The following is a 19,789-nucleotide window of genomic DNA, read 5'->3' as shown; positions in this document are numbered from 1 at the left end:
CAATATAGAAAGACAATTTTGATGTAGATATATTTTTCTGATCATACTACATATGTATAAAAATACAGATATCTACCTCTGGTAGATTACGTGTGTACACGCTTCTGATAAATATTTTATGGTCGTTTAACATGTTGTAATTACAAGGTTTTATTACGCAATTAAGTATTCTGCATTTTGTTTGTATGTATGTTAACTATATATGCATATGTGGTAGTGAACATTTATGAATTATGTTTATCTATGGTATGGTATTTTGTGATATATGGTATGGTATGGTAATTGTCTTTCTATATTGTATTCTTAAGCGAAAACACGTACTGAGATTATGATCTCTACTATTAAAATCTGAGAAGATGGTTAAAATGTTTGATGGTAAACAATAAAAAGAAACAATAGTTACACTATCATTGACTGCAAAGAATGGACAACATTCAGAGTTTTCTTGTACAACATCCTACAAGGTAAAATTTTCATTATTTCCATTACTACAAGGAGTACACATATCTCTAAAAGAAACAACGTTTGTCTATATTTTCAAGCTATACCTACGTGAGTGAAAGGTTGCAAGCATATACACTTGTACACATTTGTGTACACTTGTAAAATCTTTCAAGCAATAACTGTAATCCTAATTTTAAGCTAGTAAACCCATAACTTTCTATCAGTCAACATTAGCAAAAACAAGAATTGAAAATGAGATGTGTACTTATTTGGGCACAACGCAACCATAATTTGTAATTGTCCTTTCTATAAAGTAATTACATTATCTATACTTTTTAGTACAACCGCATATGTTTGTGGAAAGTGGGTTTAAGTTAAATTCACTAAATTTATGCATGTTTTAGCTTTCTAAGTCCTGCTCAAAGCTTTAACGCTCAGTGACAGATATTTTTTTATCCTGTTACAAGGATCTAAGCTATAGATGTGTGTGACTTCAGAAGGGATTAGAAATTGTATAATGTGTGTGACTTCAGAAGGATAGACTTAGAAACATGCACTCAAAGCCTAGCAAAAATAGTTACATTTTCTGATATTTGTTCCTAATTTTGCTTTTAACCATAATATCGGAATCTTCTAATAGGTTAATTTAACTACTTTGTTAAGACCTATCTCCAGAATAGTATGTGATTGTTCTCAAAATAGCCTGCATTATACACTTTCTGAAGGTTGCAGGAGACATAGTGCAATTGTCTGCTTTTTCTATGACCACTTTGTATTGTGACATCGGAAGTTAAAAGATATGCCAATTTCACTAAATTTGACTTAAAACCGTATCTATAAGAAGATTCTGAAAACATTTGTCTTTTGACTAACTATATTTGTGTTAAACCAATCGAGTATTTATTCTAAAATGTAGGCATCAACACGAGAAACATGAAGTTGTTGTTATTAGGATCAAGTATACTTCTCGTAACAAATATGATTGATTTTCAGAATACAAGAAACACTTTTACAGTTTATGTTTTGGCATATGACTTTCAGGAATTGCATAAAACACATATAATTTGATGTGAAAGTAACAGTTTCAAAATAGAAATAATAGTTACAATTATCTTGGTTATTTAAATCATTTCTTAGCATTTCGTTTCAACGTACTCAATTTGTCATAGATTCAGGTAAACTGACGTTAGTTTTCACTCATTCGACTAAGTAGAGACATCTTTGACTGAACCACCTGTTGGCTGAAAGGAACTGTTCGAATTTAAACTGAATTGAGAGTATTTCTATTTTCTGGGGTTGATTTGATCTAATCGAGTAGCAACGTCTACTAATTGCCCACTGAAAACATCAGTCACTAGTTGGAAAGGAAAGTAGAACATTTGCAAATACTTTGAAAATGGCCACTTTGATACAAATTGTTAGATCATACATATAATTAAAAAAAACATAAGTGTTCCTGGATCACAACAAAAAATTCTTCTGCTGGTGCGGTTAATATTAAAAAAAAAAGTGTTTAACAATTTAACCCATATCTTCAAATTCATATTCAACGCTTTAAGCACAAAACAGCAACATGCAAAGAAAACGAGAAAAATAAATTGTAAATTACCTTCATTCTTACGTTCAGTATTTTAACTGAAGACATTGCAGTTACTGTTAGAACTTCCAATAAGAATATACACATACTTACGTACTTTAATACCAAATTACGTATGACCCAAAGGAAAGAACAGGCATACATAGAGACATTTTCTCCTTAATGTTCCGCTTTCAATTAATACTCGTTACCAAGCTTTCCGACACCTGTTACACCAAGCGGAGCATTGTCACTACCCTAGTACAATTTTGGAGTTACCGCAACATTTTGTTTTAGATTGTGTTGTTTTCAATGAATAGCTTAATTTAGTATTAAAATACAGTTCTTAAAATTATTAGAACTGAACATAGATTCAAAGGGCAATAAATGTTATGTCCTATCAAACAGAAATATTTTACAGCTACTCAATTCGGAGTGTTTATATTGACCACCATTGCAGTAAACTGGTTCTTTTTATCAAAATAAAAAAATAATACTTTCGAAATGTTCACTCAGATGCAGTTTTGCATAATATGTAAGATCAGAAGACGAGTGAGAGAAATATTTTGTAAAATGTTCTTTTTTAACAAGTAGAAAAGAGGCATGTCATACTAAACAGGATAATTTTACAACCCCACCAACACACTCTGCCGATAAAAAATAAACAATGAAGATAAGTAACAAGCGTGTATACAATTTCAGTCATTTTAAGACAACATCATGAAGCCACAAGTATCTGACTCTCCAGATAACATTATTTTAGAGGAAAAATTAGCCTGAAATAGTCAGAATAGCCCGCTTGGTAAGGTGAATGTTAAATCTATACAAGTGTTGTATGCCATCATTATAAATCTTTAAACTCCGGACTAAAGAATCATTTTGAGACTAAGATATTAAGTGAATTGCTCATTTTGTAGTTGTGTTCACTTAAAATTAAACAACTAGAAAAGAAATTTTTGATAACATATATTAGATTAATATCACACATTCAATCGAAGGTTATAATAATGCATTGTATATAATTATATAACTTTGTAAACGGATTTAGTAGTAATGATAAGATTTTTGACAATGTGTATGAAAACACAAAAATCACAGTGGACTTCAAAATAATGTACGTTAATGCTTAAATCATTAGCAGCCTGGAACGAATATGTGATCCACAACAAAGCTAACTGTTTTTTTTTTTTTTTTTTTTTTTTGCTACTCTGTCAAAAACAATATACAGCTCAATGAAAATTATAATTTATAATCTACCCATGTTATTTGTAATGTAGTTTACCACTATGAACAACAAAAAGGATCCGTAACACTGTTGGAAATGATTGTGTACCAGACAGTTGGATATCTCCTTATTATTTTAACGACTTCAGACGCATTTTTCTACCTTACCTTGGAAGAAGCAGCTCAAGGTAAGTGATTCTAATTCACCTATTTATATTGTTTAAATACTTTATATTCAAATAATAAGTAAGAAAAGAAAAGCAGACTCGTGCTTTTGATGGCAAGAACTGTTTAGTGACTACAAGGAAAAATGATAGGTCTTATAATATTCTGGTATACTATGTGCCTGTATTTATTATAATACAATGAAAGCAGGGTAATATTCAATATATGGCATTTCATTCAAATTATATGAAGTGACGTGCTTCTTTCTCAATTACACGTGTATAGCATATTTTGTTTTTAGAGACAAATAAGAAAGTCATAGATGTTTCCACCTTCTGATGGTTGGTGAACAATCGTGATTTAAGAAAGTATGTCATGAACCAAAACAGGTAGTAATCCGGAGTACAAAAGTGAGGAATATATACTGGGCGTGGCATCTGTTAGATGCTATCAAATTCTTTAATTTTGTCTTGCATTTATGAGACGAGCGGATTTTGCATTATAATCTTTGAGCAGAACGCGCTTTCGCTTTATCAATGAAGGTTACTTGTGTCGTAGAGCAGCATGCACAACTCACTCCAACTGTTTTGGAAGAGACATCAGCATTTAGGGATGGTATGATCATTAGGAAAGAACTTGAAGTGAATTACATTCTCGTAGTTAAGTTGCGCTACACACAGATCATAGCTTTATGGCCGAAACAGTTCTTTCTTGACATTAGTTCTGGACGCCTTTTGCCCAACCACTACTTTTTTCACATTCGGGAAAACTCCCTCTTTCAAATTACAAACCGTTTGAGGAAACACACATCATGGAGGTTTACGAACAGTTACTGGCACACGAACTCCTGTCTAGGTGTCTGCTGGAGTCAACTCATATGGCACAATACAGCAGCTCTTGATGTTTTTACTGAGTTCGTGAAGGTTATACACTAGAGTGAACTGGGAAATTCCGAGTTAATTTAACGATCATCAAATGATGGTGGATGGATTTTTTCAACGGCATGTTGTATGAGCTCAGAATCTGTTACATAGCTGATCTTAACTCGTCTTCGATGTTTCTACAATTTTCTAAAATTTCTGGATACAACGAGTTGTTGTGATTTGGTTTGGATCAATGTATCTTCCCATTTCGCATGCCAAATGTTTTAAGTTGTTACTGCACTATTATACCTGAGATCTACCTCTTACAGTAATGCTACAGAGCAAAGTTTAACATTTGTTCTGTATCTTTGATGAAAACAGCAAATCGTTATGTTTTTGAAAGTGGTGAACACGAAAATGATCATGAAAACACAGGATTAGCACTTTTTTCTAGAAATTTGAACTTTACAAATTTGCCCTTAAAAGTGTAAGCATGCATTATACTGTTATTCTCCCTTGATGGAAGATCACCGAAGGCATAATAACTTTTTTCGTTGTTTGTGATCCTCTGATGTGAGTCCAACAAAAATCGGTCAACATCGATTCACTCCATCTTTCCTATTTCTTACCTGTCCGAAATTTGTTGGTGGTAGTGTTCCCCATGTTTGCTGCTAACAGTACCACAATTTTCGAGGAAGAAGTCTAACTTTAAGGATAAGCTACACTATAGCTTACTATAGCACTGGACAAGATTTTCCAGAAAATCCTTACAATTTTCTGACTTTTTATTTCCAAGCAAGTTGGTGGACACTTGAGCAAATCAATTCCATGCCAATGTCTCATCACTTGTGAGAATATTATTGAAATGTTCTTCCTTCAACAACTTTCATATCTGCAGATATGAACAGATGCAGAACAACATAATCCTGTCCTTTATTTTTACTTCAGTGAAACGTGGAAAGTTATGACGCAAATACAAAAAATCTTCCTCTATCTTACCCATGACCTTTATGAAGATTTTTATGAGGCCTACCACAAAATACATGCTCCACACTTTCATTCACCTCTTCTGTTACCATGCACAGAGGACCAAAATAGACTACAATCAACAATAACATGTTCAGCTTGTTTTATGGAAATCGTAACATCACAATATTTACCAGCCGCTGGTGTTCGAAGGTAATATCGAAAGGTCAGAAGAAATTCTCTATAATTAAGTCATATGAAACATCCAAATCTTAGAAAAGAGAGCTAAACTGAAATTTTCGAGGTCGTTTCGTGATCAGCATGGCAAATTTAGTAAAGAACAACTGTTTTCATTCAAGATACAATTTCACTGAAGACTGGTGTACCAGTTTACGTATCTTAAGTTGTTGAGCACTCATCGTCACTGCCACATTGCATATACTGCCAGATTAGCGTCATCCGTGTTAAATAGTTCGCTTACATCACTACTTCTTGGTTCTTTTTACCTTTTACTTACGGTTGATCACGGCTACATATTCGTGTCTTCTCTTTAAGCGATGGACACATTGCGAGACTTACGACTCAGTTTTTTTTGTATTAAGAATGTAAACAATGTGATTGTTTAAAAAATACAAATGAAATTACTTAGATCTAAGACGAACAAAGTTATTAATTAAAATTAGAAGTTAATATTCGTATATTATTTCAGTGTAATACACTCGTACGACTTCACATGAAATTTAATAATATGCACTAGTTATCTAAGATAATACATATACTTAGACAGTGATTTGAAAGTAGTGAAGCCATGATTATTGCACACTAAGAAAAATTAATACCGGTAGTCATATAATATCTGCAGAAGTATTTAGCAAGCGGCCGAGGAGAAATCGAGACAATAAGGTAAAAAAAAAAAAACATTACAAAAACAGTACTTAATATTAGCTCAATCAACTTGCAAGATTCGTTTCTGAAGTGATTGACTTTCGTGTTACTTCAACCCTAGATTTAGTTATTAATAAAACTTCCTAATAACTAACTTTACATTATTAGTTATTAATCAAATTTCGTATACAACTTACGTTCTAAAATAATTCCCGTGGTTGGTTGGAAAATTGAAATTTATATACTGCATCCCTTGTGCCCTAGTGCGCAATTAAAATAAATATTTTTAACAGATCATTTCATTTTATTTAAGGAAATCGTAAAATTTCCTGGAAAATTTCATAGAAAACTTACCAACTGATATTAAATTCGGCAAGTAGATATATTATAATCAGTGGTACACGTAATGTTTGAAGCTTAAAGCAGCTTCTTGCAATAAATTATATAAAAATAAGCACTTATCACATGGAGATATGTATATGGAAACTTAGTAGATTAATTCCCCCTTGACGAACTTCTGTATAAGCCATTACTAATATATTTTTGTTACATATCACTTATCTTACATTTGTCTGTATATTTCAATGAACTGATTTCAGTACATGCTTATAACTAATAGTTAACATTGATTAGAATTTCCTAAATTCGTTCCTTTTAGAGATTCAGACAATTTGCCAGAAGTATAATTGCAGCAAAAACACGTATTGTCAACGTAAAGTAAAACAAGTAAGTCTGGATGAGCTGGGAAGAAGTGATTACAAAGTTTATTATGTGTCAGCTGGATGCAAGAAATTTCATAAATGTAAGTATTCAATAAGTAATGATGAGAACTAAATATAACTTATGATCAACATTACTTTTGTTACTTTGGATATACAAGTGAAAATGTCGCAAACATTTACGTGGAATGGGCTTCAGAATTTTCCGCATTATGATGTACTTCCATGGTTCGTTTCTTCATATATTTCATGGTGGCAGCCTAACCCTTTAGTGCGCAGCTTTGCAGATATCCAAAGTTTATCTTGAGACTGTATTGCAGCATGTAATTTCTAGTTCGAACTTATAAAAGCAGCTTTACGTAGCAGCTAACATGCCCTTTCACTAATGAAGTTCTGAATTTCCCACTAGATGTCATGGTAAGCCAGCGATGGACTCTTTGTCGTAACTTGCTGCACGCGAAATTGTCATCTTGTCATCTTTGAGCTTTCTTTGTTCGTTTAGGTGGACAGGTTTTGAACTGTTGATTTTTTTGTGTGTTAGACAGAAGTGTAGTGAGTGCAAAAGTGCAAGTACTCTGACAATTAGTCGCGTTTTATAGTTTTTATCAGTTTTTAGTTTACTTTGCAGATGTCAACGAGCAACTTTGCACCCTATATGCAATCACCATAAAATGTTCCATAGACCTCATAATATTTGCATTATTTAAAAAAAAAACTCCCGTGTTTCCTACACCGAAACAACACCAAATTTAAAAAAAATCAGCCTGATTAGAAAAATTACGCATTAAAGGGCTGAATATTAAACATCGTTTTTCACTTGAATTAACAGATAAAAGTTCAGGGAATATATGACAGGGAATAGTAGTGGTTATTCCACAGGGTTTCTATTTATAAAACCACGCAAACGCACCTCGTGCTGTAGCTGGAAAGTCTATGGATGCCTTTGATTTATCCTGTTGTATTTAAATTTTTGTTTGAGCAAACAAAGTCAAGTATCTATTTTAGGAAATGTTAATATTAATGACAACACTGTATTCGTTGGACCTCTTAATATTCTCTAGTTCATTCTAACTGTTTTATTTCACCAACTCGATCGTGTTTATGTGGCTAGTATACACACATTTCAAGCAAGGAAACTGGATTTTATTTTTAGTTGAAATTATATAGTTTAGGTCCAATGTTAAACTATATGTTCATGTCTCATATAGATTATAGTGAAAGGAGTGCCAAACTTCAAACTAGTCTAACAAGTGTTACAGCCAAAATTTGCACCTCCCAAATAATTTCATATTCCAGAAATTTTTCACACAAAGACTCTGACATGGAATAGTGAAATCTTTATTGGGGGTTTCTATTACTATTAATTTTTACAATGAGTATGGTAAAGATTGTCTTTGTCTACTTCGAAAGAATAGAATTGTATAGTAGTACGGTACTTTAGTGACATAATTTACGATGGAGCTACTAATGTTGCCTAAAGCCAATAATTTAAGATGGGACTATAAGTATTGACAAAAAAGACTGCTGTACAGTCTTGTATTGTTGATAATATTTTAAGAGACTGCATAATGTTACGTTAAATCAACCTTCTCTCCTCGAGTTCTTGATTTATGGTTAAGAAACAATACCCACACTATACACCTAAATTTGTACCTTAAAAGGGTAATGTTTTATGAACCAAAACCGGCAGAGGTGTGAATCTGGTAGCCCATGTTCTAAAGCATACTAAAGTTATTTTGTTCTAAACTGAATTTAGAATTATTCTTTTGTTCTAAATTAATATTATTAAAATGATATCGTAATTTAAATATAGTGAAATATATCCCTTTTTATCAATGAACACTTCAATTTTGTTGTTGAGCTAACGCCAGGCGTGGGCGAGTGTGAGTGGCACACGGAACGTAGCATCCAAATATTGGTAAGAAAACTACCTTAAGATTAGTATTGACATTTGGAAGGAAATAATCGAGAGATTCTATCAGATAATTGTATTCTTGTTTTAGGATTATAATAATTAAAGCAATTATTTTGGTCTAGGTTTCCCACCCAATATGTTTTAGATGTATCAAGTTGACTTTTGCTCATGTGTTATTAAATACATTGTAATTCTGACACGATTTAGTTTTTTTTTTTAATATAGAGCCTAGTTGTAGGCTGACAAATCGAAATAGGATGTGAAGAATAAGTCTTTATAAAACGAGAATAAAACCAGTGATGAATTGTTGAAAAAACTTCTCACAAAGTATATCTAAAACAGATCTATGTGTATGAACATACCGTTAATAAGTTAATTCTAATTCAAGTAGAGGATACAATGTTAAAAATAGGAACAAAACTCATCCATTTCTCTTGTAAATACTTGTTCAAATGTTTCGTACAAAGAATTACTTCTCACATCAATGATAAAAGTGTCTATATCTAATCAATTTTTAATTGTGTTTTTTATACTAATTTATGGACACAAAGTCTAATATAACGAACAGATTGTCTAAACGGTATTGAACCTTTGGAGGTCAAAGTTAAGAATAAATTTACTATGAATTGATAATAAAAGTTGCTACACATATATATAAACACCTTGGCCAAATGGCTTGTCTCATGTGTTAATACTTAGTACTTCCACCCTTAGCATGGCATACTGCTTTCACACGTTGTGGAAGTGATTCAATGAGGGCATGGCATTTGTCGATGGAGTTATTGCTCGCTCCATGCTTGATGAAGTACTGCGTCCAGTTCCGTTCAATTCTTGGGCACCCGGTCAAGAAGGCGTAGCTGTGTTTCCAACTCGTCCCACAAGTTTTCAATCGGGCTCATGCCCGGGATTTTTGCAGGCCAATCCAGTTGTCCAAATAGTCCACTATTGTCCGTGAACCACTGTTGAACAGCCTTAGACCGATGTGGTGTCGCGTTGTTATCCTGGTAGATCCTATGGCCATTCGGAAACCAGTCTTCCATTAAGGGTTTGGCAACACCCTCCAGATGTTCCAGATACTCCTCGCCAGTTCTGTGCCATTTTAGAGTAATTAACGGACCCACACCATTCCATCCAAACGCTCCCCAGACAAGCACACCGCCGCCACCAGCTTGCACAACAGGATCGATGCAATCTGAATGAAGATCTTCGTGCTGTTCCCATCGCACCCTTCGTCTCTCACCAGTTGTAAGGAGTGTAAACCGGCTCTCATCACTGCACACTACCTGTTTCCACATTTCTGCGTCCCACTGACGGTAGTTTTTAGCCCAAATATGCCGACGCTTTTTGTTTGTCGTGATCAAATACGGTTTGTGCGTGGGGCGGCGACTTGCAAGCCCCATAGCTTTTAGTTCCCGTCGCACTGTACTTTTGGAAATTGCTATATCTCGATTCTCATTAAACGCCTTCTTGATTTGGAACGGTGTCATGCGTCTGGTTTCACGATTTGCCTTCACTAGTCTCTTTACATGACACCAATCACGATCCGACAGGGATTTGGGTCGATGGCCACGGGATGTTGAAGCATGTTTTTGTCCCTCAATTAGGTAGGCTTTATATAGTCTTGATACAGTTTTCATTGATATTTTTAACTCACGAGCTATGTCCGACACTTTCTTTTCACATTGTTTCATAGCTACAATCTGGCCCCTGGTGAACTCGTCTATTGCTTTCGTGGACGCCATTCTACCAAGGCTCAATCTGATTCAATTCTACATAACACACAGCGTATGAGCCGAGTAGTACTACAGTACACTACTACTAGCGCCAACTATCACTTGGCACAAAACTGGCCGAATTACTTGTCTTGCACACGTTCATTGCACCGGTGTGCTATGAGACAAGTCATTTGGCCAGGGAGTTTACACGCCGTTTTGTTCGATGACCTTCTACTACTCTTCTGGCAACAGCATAATCCCATCGCTATATAAATTATGTCATTTCGAATCGAAAAATTTTGATACATAGCTTTCGCAGGTCTCTTTCGAATTTCGCTTACCACTATCCTGAGAATTCTGCATAAAATGAAACAAATAATAAAATGACAGTTCCGGATTCGGGCAAAATGCTGGATGTATTAAACCTCCAGCCAAGTTTTCTTCATTTATGATGGATTGTTAAAAATGCACGTAATCTGGCATTGTTAGTATGATATACGACACCCTTTCTATTTACTAGTTCCCGACCGCTTGTTTGAATTGCTAGACGCACTTGCACTAATTGTTAACACACGATCGTACGAAACGCACAAAACAACCTTCCTCTAATCAGTGTAGCCTTTATCACAGACCAATTTCGAAATTTCTGTACATTGTCAACGTTTCTTTTGTATATAACTTTTGGGTCATTTGTGTTCAACCGCTTCTGAAATGACTCGAGATCGTCATCTTCAAGAAGAGATCCACAGATCGAGAAAATATTTGAGCTAAATCATGTGGCATCCGAACATCGATTTTTTTGTAGCCATCTTTCCCTCGAATGGCTTAAGACTGGTGACTAATGTTTAGATCATGGGCAATGTTATGATGATCGTCTGTTGTGACGAACATTTTTGATATTGAAATTTCTAGAACGGAAGTAAATGAATCATGTTCTGACTCTTACGTTTGATAAGGTATTTTATTCATAAAAACAAAATTTTTCACCAAGCATGTGAAGTATTTGCATCTTTATCAGAAAAAAAATTTAAATTGCATTGTAAGGTCACTAAACTTCACATCTTTACAGAGCAATACCTTATTATACGAATTCCAACAGTTTTGCACATCTATAATCTTTCACTATTTCATAGGATGTAGAAAATGTAGAGAATAAGCACTTGGTAAATATGCAATAGCAAGAAGTAATGCTAACTTGCACGATTTGTACAGAATGTGAAGCCGTGATAGAATACGTGTGTGCCCAGATGTATATTAAGATTAGTGCCTGGATTTTCCTCTTTATTTTTGTCCATTACTAATGACCTTAAACTCTGATTTATGCGGGGGCAGCGGTGGCACAGTGGTAAAGCGTTAGCCTCTTGTGCATGGGGTTCTTGGTTAGATCCCAGCTCGCACCAAGTGAGTCTTGTGGTGGACAAGCACCGTATGTGTGGGTGTTCTCAGGATTCTCCCACTTTCTTCATTCCAGCATTTCAATCATTTCTCATCATCATCGTCTCCTTTAGTTTAGCCGGCATAATCGTGGGACGTAAAACTTAAAGATTTCATTTTTTTCTGATTTATGCGAAAATGTAGGCATGGATGATCTTCACAATAGTGTAGCTCTGATGAAGCCGTCTCTAGCACTGTATCCACACACTCTGAAAGTTATTGAATCTGAACCTATCAATTGTGTGATTCGTGAACTAGATTCTCAGCAAAGACCAACTGTATTTACTGGATATATCAAAATTAATGGAGTTAGGGCACTGAAGACTTTTCAGTTTGTAACTCTGGCCCTTTTCCACATTCAAGATGGCTCACTACAGTTAATAGAGTTCAGCAATTATACATTAGTGTGGAAAGTCCTTCAGATAATGAGGCAAGTTGTCATCTTTAACTGAAAGTTATATATGCCTATATGGTTTGCCATTAAGTTGAGCAACAATTTGACCGAAAGTCCACAACATGTTTACAAGGTTATTCAGAAAACGCGGTATTTTGCTAGAAGAGCTGAAATACGTTTTAGACCCCTTTATAGAACGGAATGCTTACTTTGCTCATTCCGAAAATTTGCCTTTGGCCATCGTCATTGATGACAAAAAACACATTCGAGAGCTTAGGTGTTAGCTCAAGCCGATATATCAACAATCTTTTATTTGGAGTATGTCAGCTTATTCACACAGTAAACTACACAAACACATTGCATTCTTATATTGCGTATAGTTCATTTATTCTTAATCTGTACTGGAACCAAATATTCACAATATTGTCATTAATAACATTCGTAACACACATATTCATACTTCATATAATATTATTTGTAATTGTATTTGCAACAACCTCAAAATATCGTCATACCAACCATCAATTATTTATATGTGATATTTTTCTATATGCAGATATTCATTACCATTTTCAGCTTCAAAACAGCTAGTGTCACATTTATAAAACACTTTGTGCCAATCTGTACCATTCCAATTTTAGGTACTGACGACTATGGAAGGCAAGGAAAGCAGCTTTTGAAAGTGATCTTATTAGACATTTTTGAAACCAAATATGAACTTTGTAGGTAAAGATTACACCGAAATATTACAATGGAATACTTGTAATCTTACTCCTCCTCCTTTGTTAATACCATTGACTAATGATGAAATAAGTTAGGTTATAAGCAGACAAAGCTACTTATGAATTTCTAGAAGTTCCCATGTCATCCTTATGCTGACGGAAGATGCGCTAAGCTTGTGACGGAAGCTTCCGGTATAGTGTGTGGACTAGAGACGGCTTTATTAGAGCTACACTATTGCCAAGATCATTCATGCCTACATTTTCGTATAAATCAGAAAAATTGAAAAAATGACATCTTTTAAGTTTTACGTCCCACGATTATACCGGCAAGGCTAAAGGAGACTGTGGTGATGAGAAATGGATGAAACGGTGGAATGAAGAAAGTGGGAGAAAATGGGAGAATCCCGAGGAAACCCACACACACGGTACTTGTCCACCACAAAACTCACTTGGCGCGAGCTAGCATCGAAACAAGAACCTCATGCACAAGAGGTCAACGTTCTACCACTGTGCCCCCGCATAAATCAGAGTTTAGTCATTCTGGGCAAAAATAAAAGGGAAAATGGAAATTTTGTAGGGGATGAATTATTTGAAATTATAGATTTGAAAATACAATTGTTAATAATACATCCTAATTATTGGACGGCTGGTTGGGTAGTGGAACACCAAATGCAGCCACCCCTATGTGGTGGGTAGCGTCCTTCTCTTACTCATTTTAAGAAAATAAAAGCAAAATGTTAAACTGTCAAATTTTGCAAACTTTTGACAGCGATGCGAGACCAGAAGCTACTATATAAATATGTTTTATTTATTTTAAAATTGTTCTTATATACGTGAAGAAACCTTTAGGCTGTATAGAGTTATCATGCTATATTATTCAGTCATTTTAGAAAAATATTGAAAATTTATAATTTTTACCAAATTTTTTAAATTTCAACGGCGATGCGGGACCGGAAGATATATAAATAAAAGTTTATCTTTTTGAGTTTTTTCTTGTCTATACCAATGGCAACTTTTGGCGTTCCGGAGAAAGAAAAAATATTTTTTTCGAACCACGCTACTAGCCAAGCCAATACGGGGTCTACAAACGCAAAATTCATGCTCAAACTTAACATACTTTTGATGCGTCTCTGGGATCTTTCGAACTAATCTACAGAATGCTCGAATGGATGATACTGGACACATTGATTACCCACAAGATGGAGAACGTCTCCATTAGTGACAGCTACATGGCAAAATTTTTATGGTTTAAAAGTTGAGTATATATTCATTTTTTATATAACTTTCGAGACCGTCGAATTGTGGCTGTTTATTGACATGCACTATCACCTATCACTTCGTCCCTCGTACGGAAGGGTACTTTTTGTCGAGGTTTCGATATCAAGCAACGTGGCAGACAATTCCACAGAAACACTTCCGATACTTGTTTTATTAATATGATGAATATAGTTTATGATTCCAACATATTGACTTAAGGTTAGTGTAAAGGGACAAGTTTTGCCGATAGATATCACTACAGTCTTCGTATCTCTCCCGTGTACTTTTTACCTTTCACGAAAATTTACAATTTCTTTTACAAATTTCAACGTAGAGATTTCAAATGTTTAGAGAAGGAACTTCACAAACTATTAAAGGGAACAATCCGTGCCGATGTTTTATTTAAAATTTTTTTCATTGTTGAAAAACTTCCATTGTTAAAGGTTTGGATATCCATATCAACAATGAAGAAAATTATAAATAAAAAAATCGGCACGGATTATTGCCTTCGATAGCTTATGAAGTGACTTTTCTAAAAATTTGAAGTCTGTAGATTGAAATTTGTAACAGAAATCGTGAATTTTCGTGGAAGGTAAAAATACATGGAAGAGATACGAAGATTGTACTGCCATCTATCGACAAAACTTGTCCCTTTAAACCAACTTCAACAAATTTGAATATCTACACTATAAATGCCAATTCTCTTAACTTGTCTTCTCTAGTATTGTGATCTTATACACAACAATAGATTAAAACAAAATCGATTTAGTTATAGCTAAAGTATGTTAAACATAACCCTACAGGAAAATTTTTAACAGCAAATTTTTTCTGTGTTATTGTAACCTCAATGTTGATTTATTTTTCTTCTTTCTTGTAGTTATTCGGTATTATGTGCGATTTCAGCTCTGGTAGTTAGGGTTCGATTTTTGGTGGGAGCTCATATATTAGTTCGTTCGTTGAGCTATTGTTCTGAGCTTAAAAGAATTTAATTGATAGAAACGGGCATTAAGTTCCAAATCACACAACTTAATAATAACTTTCATATATAAATACCTCTAAAAACTCGAACAAAACTGTTGATGAAGCTTGATCGAACTTTTCTTCTTTTGTATTCCTTTTTAGATTTAAAGAAGGTGGATGGCCCTTGTAAAACAAAATGCCAGAATGCTGAACCAGGTTTTGTCTGTGTATTCTTTTACTCATGCAAAACACCTATCGTCGGTAAGTATGATACTATTTAAATAATATTGGTTATCTTATCCTTCCTGCAAATCTGTACTTCATAAATATAAATGCCTTTAACTTCTTTATGAGGATATTGCGTTTATATATATATATATATATATATATATAGGGTGACTGGTAATTCAACGCATTCCTTGCAAGGGAATATTCTACAAGTACTCTGGAACATTTTCACCTGTATGAACCGGGAGTCACAAATTTCTGAGTAATTTGCACATGTGTGACTTCTTTGAAATTCGCCAGCTAAAGAGAGGTGGACGAGAAAGCTTCCCCCTGAAATACTTTCACATATCATAGAGCGATGAAATTTTACATACTTGTGTAAGTCATGTGGTAATGTACAGCTCATAACTGAGCACCGTTGCTGTGTTATAGGTCCGAAAGTGAAGTAGAGTATAGCGAAATCCATTATTGCATCTCAGAAAGCAGCGTGGCAACATTACAGAAGTACTTACCCCTAGGAAATAACTGGTGGGAATGAGGCGGAATGAAGGTGGTGTGTTGTCCAGAGAAAACGCGAATTATGTTGTAGTGTCATAAAGCCCTGAGCAGTAACCACATTTAGGTTGATTACGACAATTGGCCGTGGTGTGGTCATTATATAACTGACACTTTTCGCAACGAATTGGTAGCGGACCCTGCGTTCTAGATGGTTCAACGCGATGAATTGCCTTATAGATGGGTGCACCAAATCTCAGAAGATAGTTGATAGAATCTTGCCGCTGCAATAGAATTCGTACCATATATGTAGGTCCATTATTATTGCGAATACGAATACATTTATCCGCTGAAATTCCCTCTTGTACTAATTCCTCTTGAATGTCTGTGTCAGTTGTATTCGGAGGAGACACTCATAATGTCAACTGACAGGAATGGTGGTTTTCTAGGAGGTGGTTGTTTTTTCGGTCGCTTATCCGTGAGTTTGGTAAGTTTAGCGTTCTTGCCAAAAATTTCGTAAGAAACTTTATTTCAGACTGTGATACCAAAATTTGGATCTTTTGACTTCAAGATATACCCATTTTTGGTTGTAACTAGGATGTCCAGTACTTCAGGAACATACTTAATGATTTGCCGAAAAATCATTTTAGGGTTTGTTTACTTAGCGTCAAAATCAGTAAGAATGTAATGAAAGAGAGAAGCGTGAGATTAAATAGTTAGAGATACCGCAGACGATGCACTTGCATGTTGTAGTTGATCGAATTCGACGTCCATTGATGCTACTGGTGATCGAGACCTGATGCGTTTCGCGGATTGCGTAAAGTCGTTTGATGGATGCCTATCTCGAGATACAAAATGAAAATGAAAATGAAATCTTTGAGTTTTACGTTCCACGGTTATGCCGGTTAGGCTAAAAGAGACGGTGATGATGAGTAATGAATGAAATGGTGGAATGAAGAAAGTGGAAGAACTCCGAGGAAACCCTCGCACACGGTGTTTGTCTACCACAAAGTTCACTTGGCGGGGGCTGGGCTCGAACTCGGGACCCAAATACCAGAGGTGAACGCTCTACCACTGAGCCACCGCTGCCCCTCTCGAGATACAGTAATTGGTTCATTACCCCAAGAAAAGTGTCGAGTGCGAGAGGATTGACGGATGTGTGCAGGTTGCGATAATGAAGTACTGTGAATAGATGATATAGGTGTTAAGCCCGAGTGTCTGCCAAGTGATGACGTCCCGAGTGTCTTCGTTTGTCCATTGATATTGCCAGAACCTGCTATCGTGATGATATAGCCTAGGGCCGAAGCCCAATCGAAGATGAAAATAAAAAAGATGATGAAAGGAGGTTCAAAAGACAAGGTGCCCTCCGAAAGTGAAAACTTCCGTCAACCCTCTGAGTGTCGTATGTGTGCTGTGCTCACAAATGCGTATTGCAACACGTGGTCCTCGCTAGCACATTAACTATCACAGGAAAGGTAATACTCCTTGATGTAGTATGGCATATTGCAATTAAAAATATATGAAAAATTATATTCATAAAAATACATGTAAGCCCACGTGTGCTTTTCCGAGCCCTGGCTCCCTCATGATCGGCGCTCTTGTCAAACATGCACTTAACTAGCTAACTACAAAGCAAACTTTTAACTTAAGATTTATTTTGTCCGCCTTTTAACCGTAATTTACGGAAGGTTGTATATCCTACCATTTTCGCTTCGGTGTTGCCACCTGGCGTATCATGGTGGAATTACAGATTTTTTTGCTGGCGGGAACAGTGTTGTGTCTGATCTTGTAGGTGCGTGAGTATAAATACAGTAATTTGGTAATGCGTGACACCGAGAGTGTTAGGAAATGACACCGAAAATCAACCGGTGTTGGGAGAGTTGCGTAATGGATCTCTTTCATGCTAAGTTTTCGTACATGCGCATTGTGAAACAGTGTCTGGAGAATATGATAATACTGGGGATGACAACTGCAAAAGCTGTTGTGGCCCGTTACCAGGGTTAAAAGTGAGGGGGAACGCGATGGGACGCCATCCCCAACTCGAAAAAATATGTACTGGTCTCTCCAGTTTCTAAAAAAGTACAATGAGCAAAGATAGGCAGGGGGAACGGTGTGACATCATGCCACTATCCCCCTACCTTTTCAGATCCACCTTTACCATTCCCGTTACACATAAAAGGCTCCCCTTACGAAACACTGACCGATGAAAACAACTAGGAGAAGAACTGCAAGCAAAGCGAGACCCGTAGTGGTAAGGGATATCCGTCTATTGGCGTGCCAAGAAAATCCCCGACGCAACATGGTATGTTCCACAGAGTCCACCTTGCACCTTCAACTGTGAACAAAAGAATTCGCAAGCGTTGAAGTGTATGCGGAAGATCCGTGTATATCACCTGCTACCGCGTCACATTGCCGAGAATAAGACGAACTGCATGAAATTGTATGAAAAGTACCTGGCGAATTCCATCAGTGAATCTCATGAAATGTAAGAAAATGATATGAGTTAATGTAAATCTTAATGCTTAATTTTCTAATAAATCGATAAAAAAAAATTGTAGACTTAAAAATTAATACTGGAAGATAACTTCAAAATTTATTAAAATAAAGCTGAAAGTTAACTACACCCTCATCACACTTTTCATTACAATTAGTGCCAATTTACACTATCTATCATAAGTTTTCAGCTATAGCTCAAGACTATTACAAACAGGTAATATTTAATTTTTGTTTTACTATAATACTGTTGAAAGATTTAAAAAAACATATCACACGACACATCACATTTAAGTGAACATAATTTCATACTTCGGAGTAAATTATCATGTGTAATTTTCGAGGAAATAAATGGGAACTAAATTTTAAGGAGCTAAAAGTATTGTTGTTTGTGTCCAATTGTCATTATTGGAACTACTAAGGGAACTATTTATTAATAAAATTATTTATTTATGTTTTCCATATGCAAAATTAAATGTCACATTCCTTTTCTATTGTTGTTAACTCTTCTAACAATGACATACATGATTTTAACAATGGTCTCAATAGTCATAGAAATGATCCAAATAAGCCGGAAACCCAATTTTGAAATTTTGTGCTATGCCACTGTAAAATATAATAGTGTTAATCGAATTCAAGTGATTGTACTGCTTATTTTAATTCGTGTACTCAGCTTTCTAATCGGAGCCAATAATATCTGAAGACCATCCAAGTCTCTACGAAATATCCAATTTTAATCAGATTCTTTTCATATTTTCATTTCAGATCAGAAGCCTATTGTATGTGAGAACTGTGTTGCTTCTAATTATGAATGCAACAAAAGTTACGAGTGCATCAATTCCAGAGGTATTTCTTCCCATTAGTACATTTCTTTGGATTACTTGTTTGAAATTTATGCAATATATATATATATATATATATATATATATATATATATATATATATATATATATAGGAGGGGAGAGGGGGGTACATTTGAACAAGGGGTACCTTTGAACATTTAAGATAACAGGCTAGAAATAATAGCATATCTGGTGGTTTCAAAATTTTTAGTTTGGCAAAACTGCGTTGCATGACGGTCAACTGTTATCTGCAATTTTAATGTAACTGTTGATGAACAGCAGTACTTTGTTACATTTGTGGGGTGAAAAGTTGGAATTTTTGTGAAGTTTTGTAAGATTTTTGACAGAAGCCTGTGTTTTGATATTATCTGTCATTCATTGCAGAAGCAAGTACATTAATTTACTTATCCAATGTTGCCCTTTGTATTTCACAATAGCTTGTACTATCTGGGTATTATCAAATTCTGCTTGATCATGCCGGTTGGGGCAGCT

The 19,789-nt window shown here is 35.2% G+C and overlaps 1 protein-coding gene across 1 annotated transcript in view; it reads left to right on the top strand.

The window, feature by feature from the left end:
- Positions 1–354: 354 nt before the first annotated feature.
- Positions 355–19,789, top strand: part of LOC145683512 (uncharacterized) — a 43,878-nt gene continuing 24,443 nt past the window's right edge. Inside the window, exons 1-5 of the mRNA XM_081754853.1 lie at positions 355–464; positions 3,298–3,432; positions 6,782–6,925; positions 15,402–15,500; positions 19,221–19,301. Of these exons, the coding sequence (XP_081610979.1) occupies positions 3,342–3,432; positions 6,782–6,925; positions 15,402–15,500; positions 19,221–19,301 (415 nt within the window). The 5' untranslated portion in view covers positions 355–464; positions 3,298–3,341. The remainder of the gene's footprint in view (positions 465–3,297; positions 3,433–6,781; positions 6,926–15,401; positions 15,501–19,220; positions 19,302–19,789) is intronic.

This window comes from Thermobia domestica, chromosome 4, assembly GCF_964235325.1.
Source record: "Thermobia domestica chromosome 4, izTheDome1.hap1.1, whole genome shotgun sequence".
In the NCBI taxonomy this organism is placed as follows: domain Eukaryota; kingdom Metazoa; phylum Arthropoda; class Insecta; order Zygentoma; family Lepismatidae; genus Thermobia; species Thermobia domestica.
The sequence above is the reverse complement of the archived record's forward strand: the minus strand, read 5'-3'. Positions and strand labels throughout refer to the sequence as shown.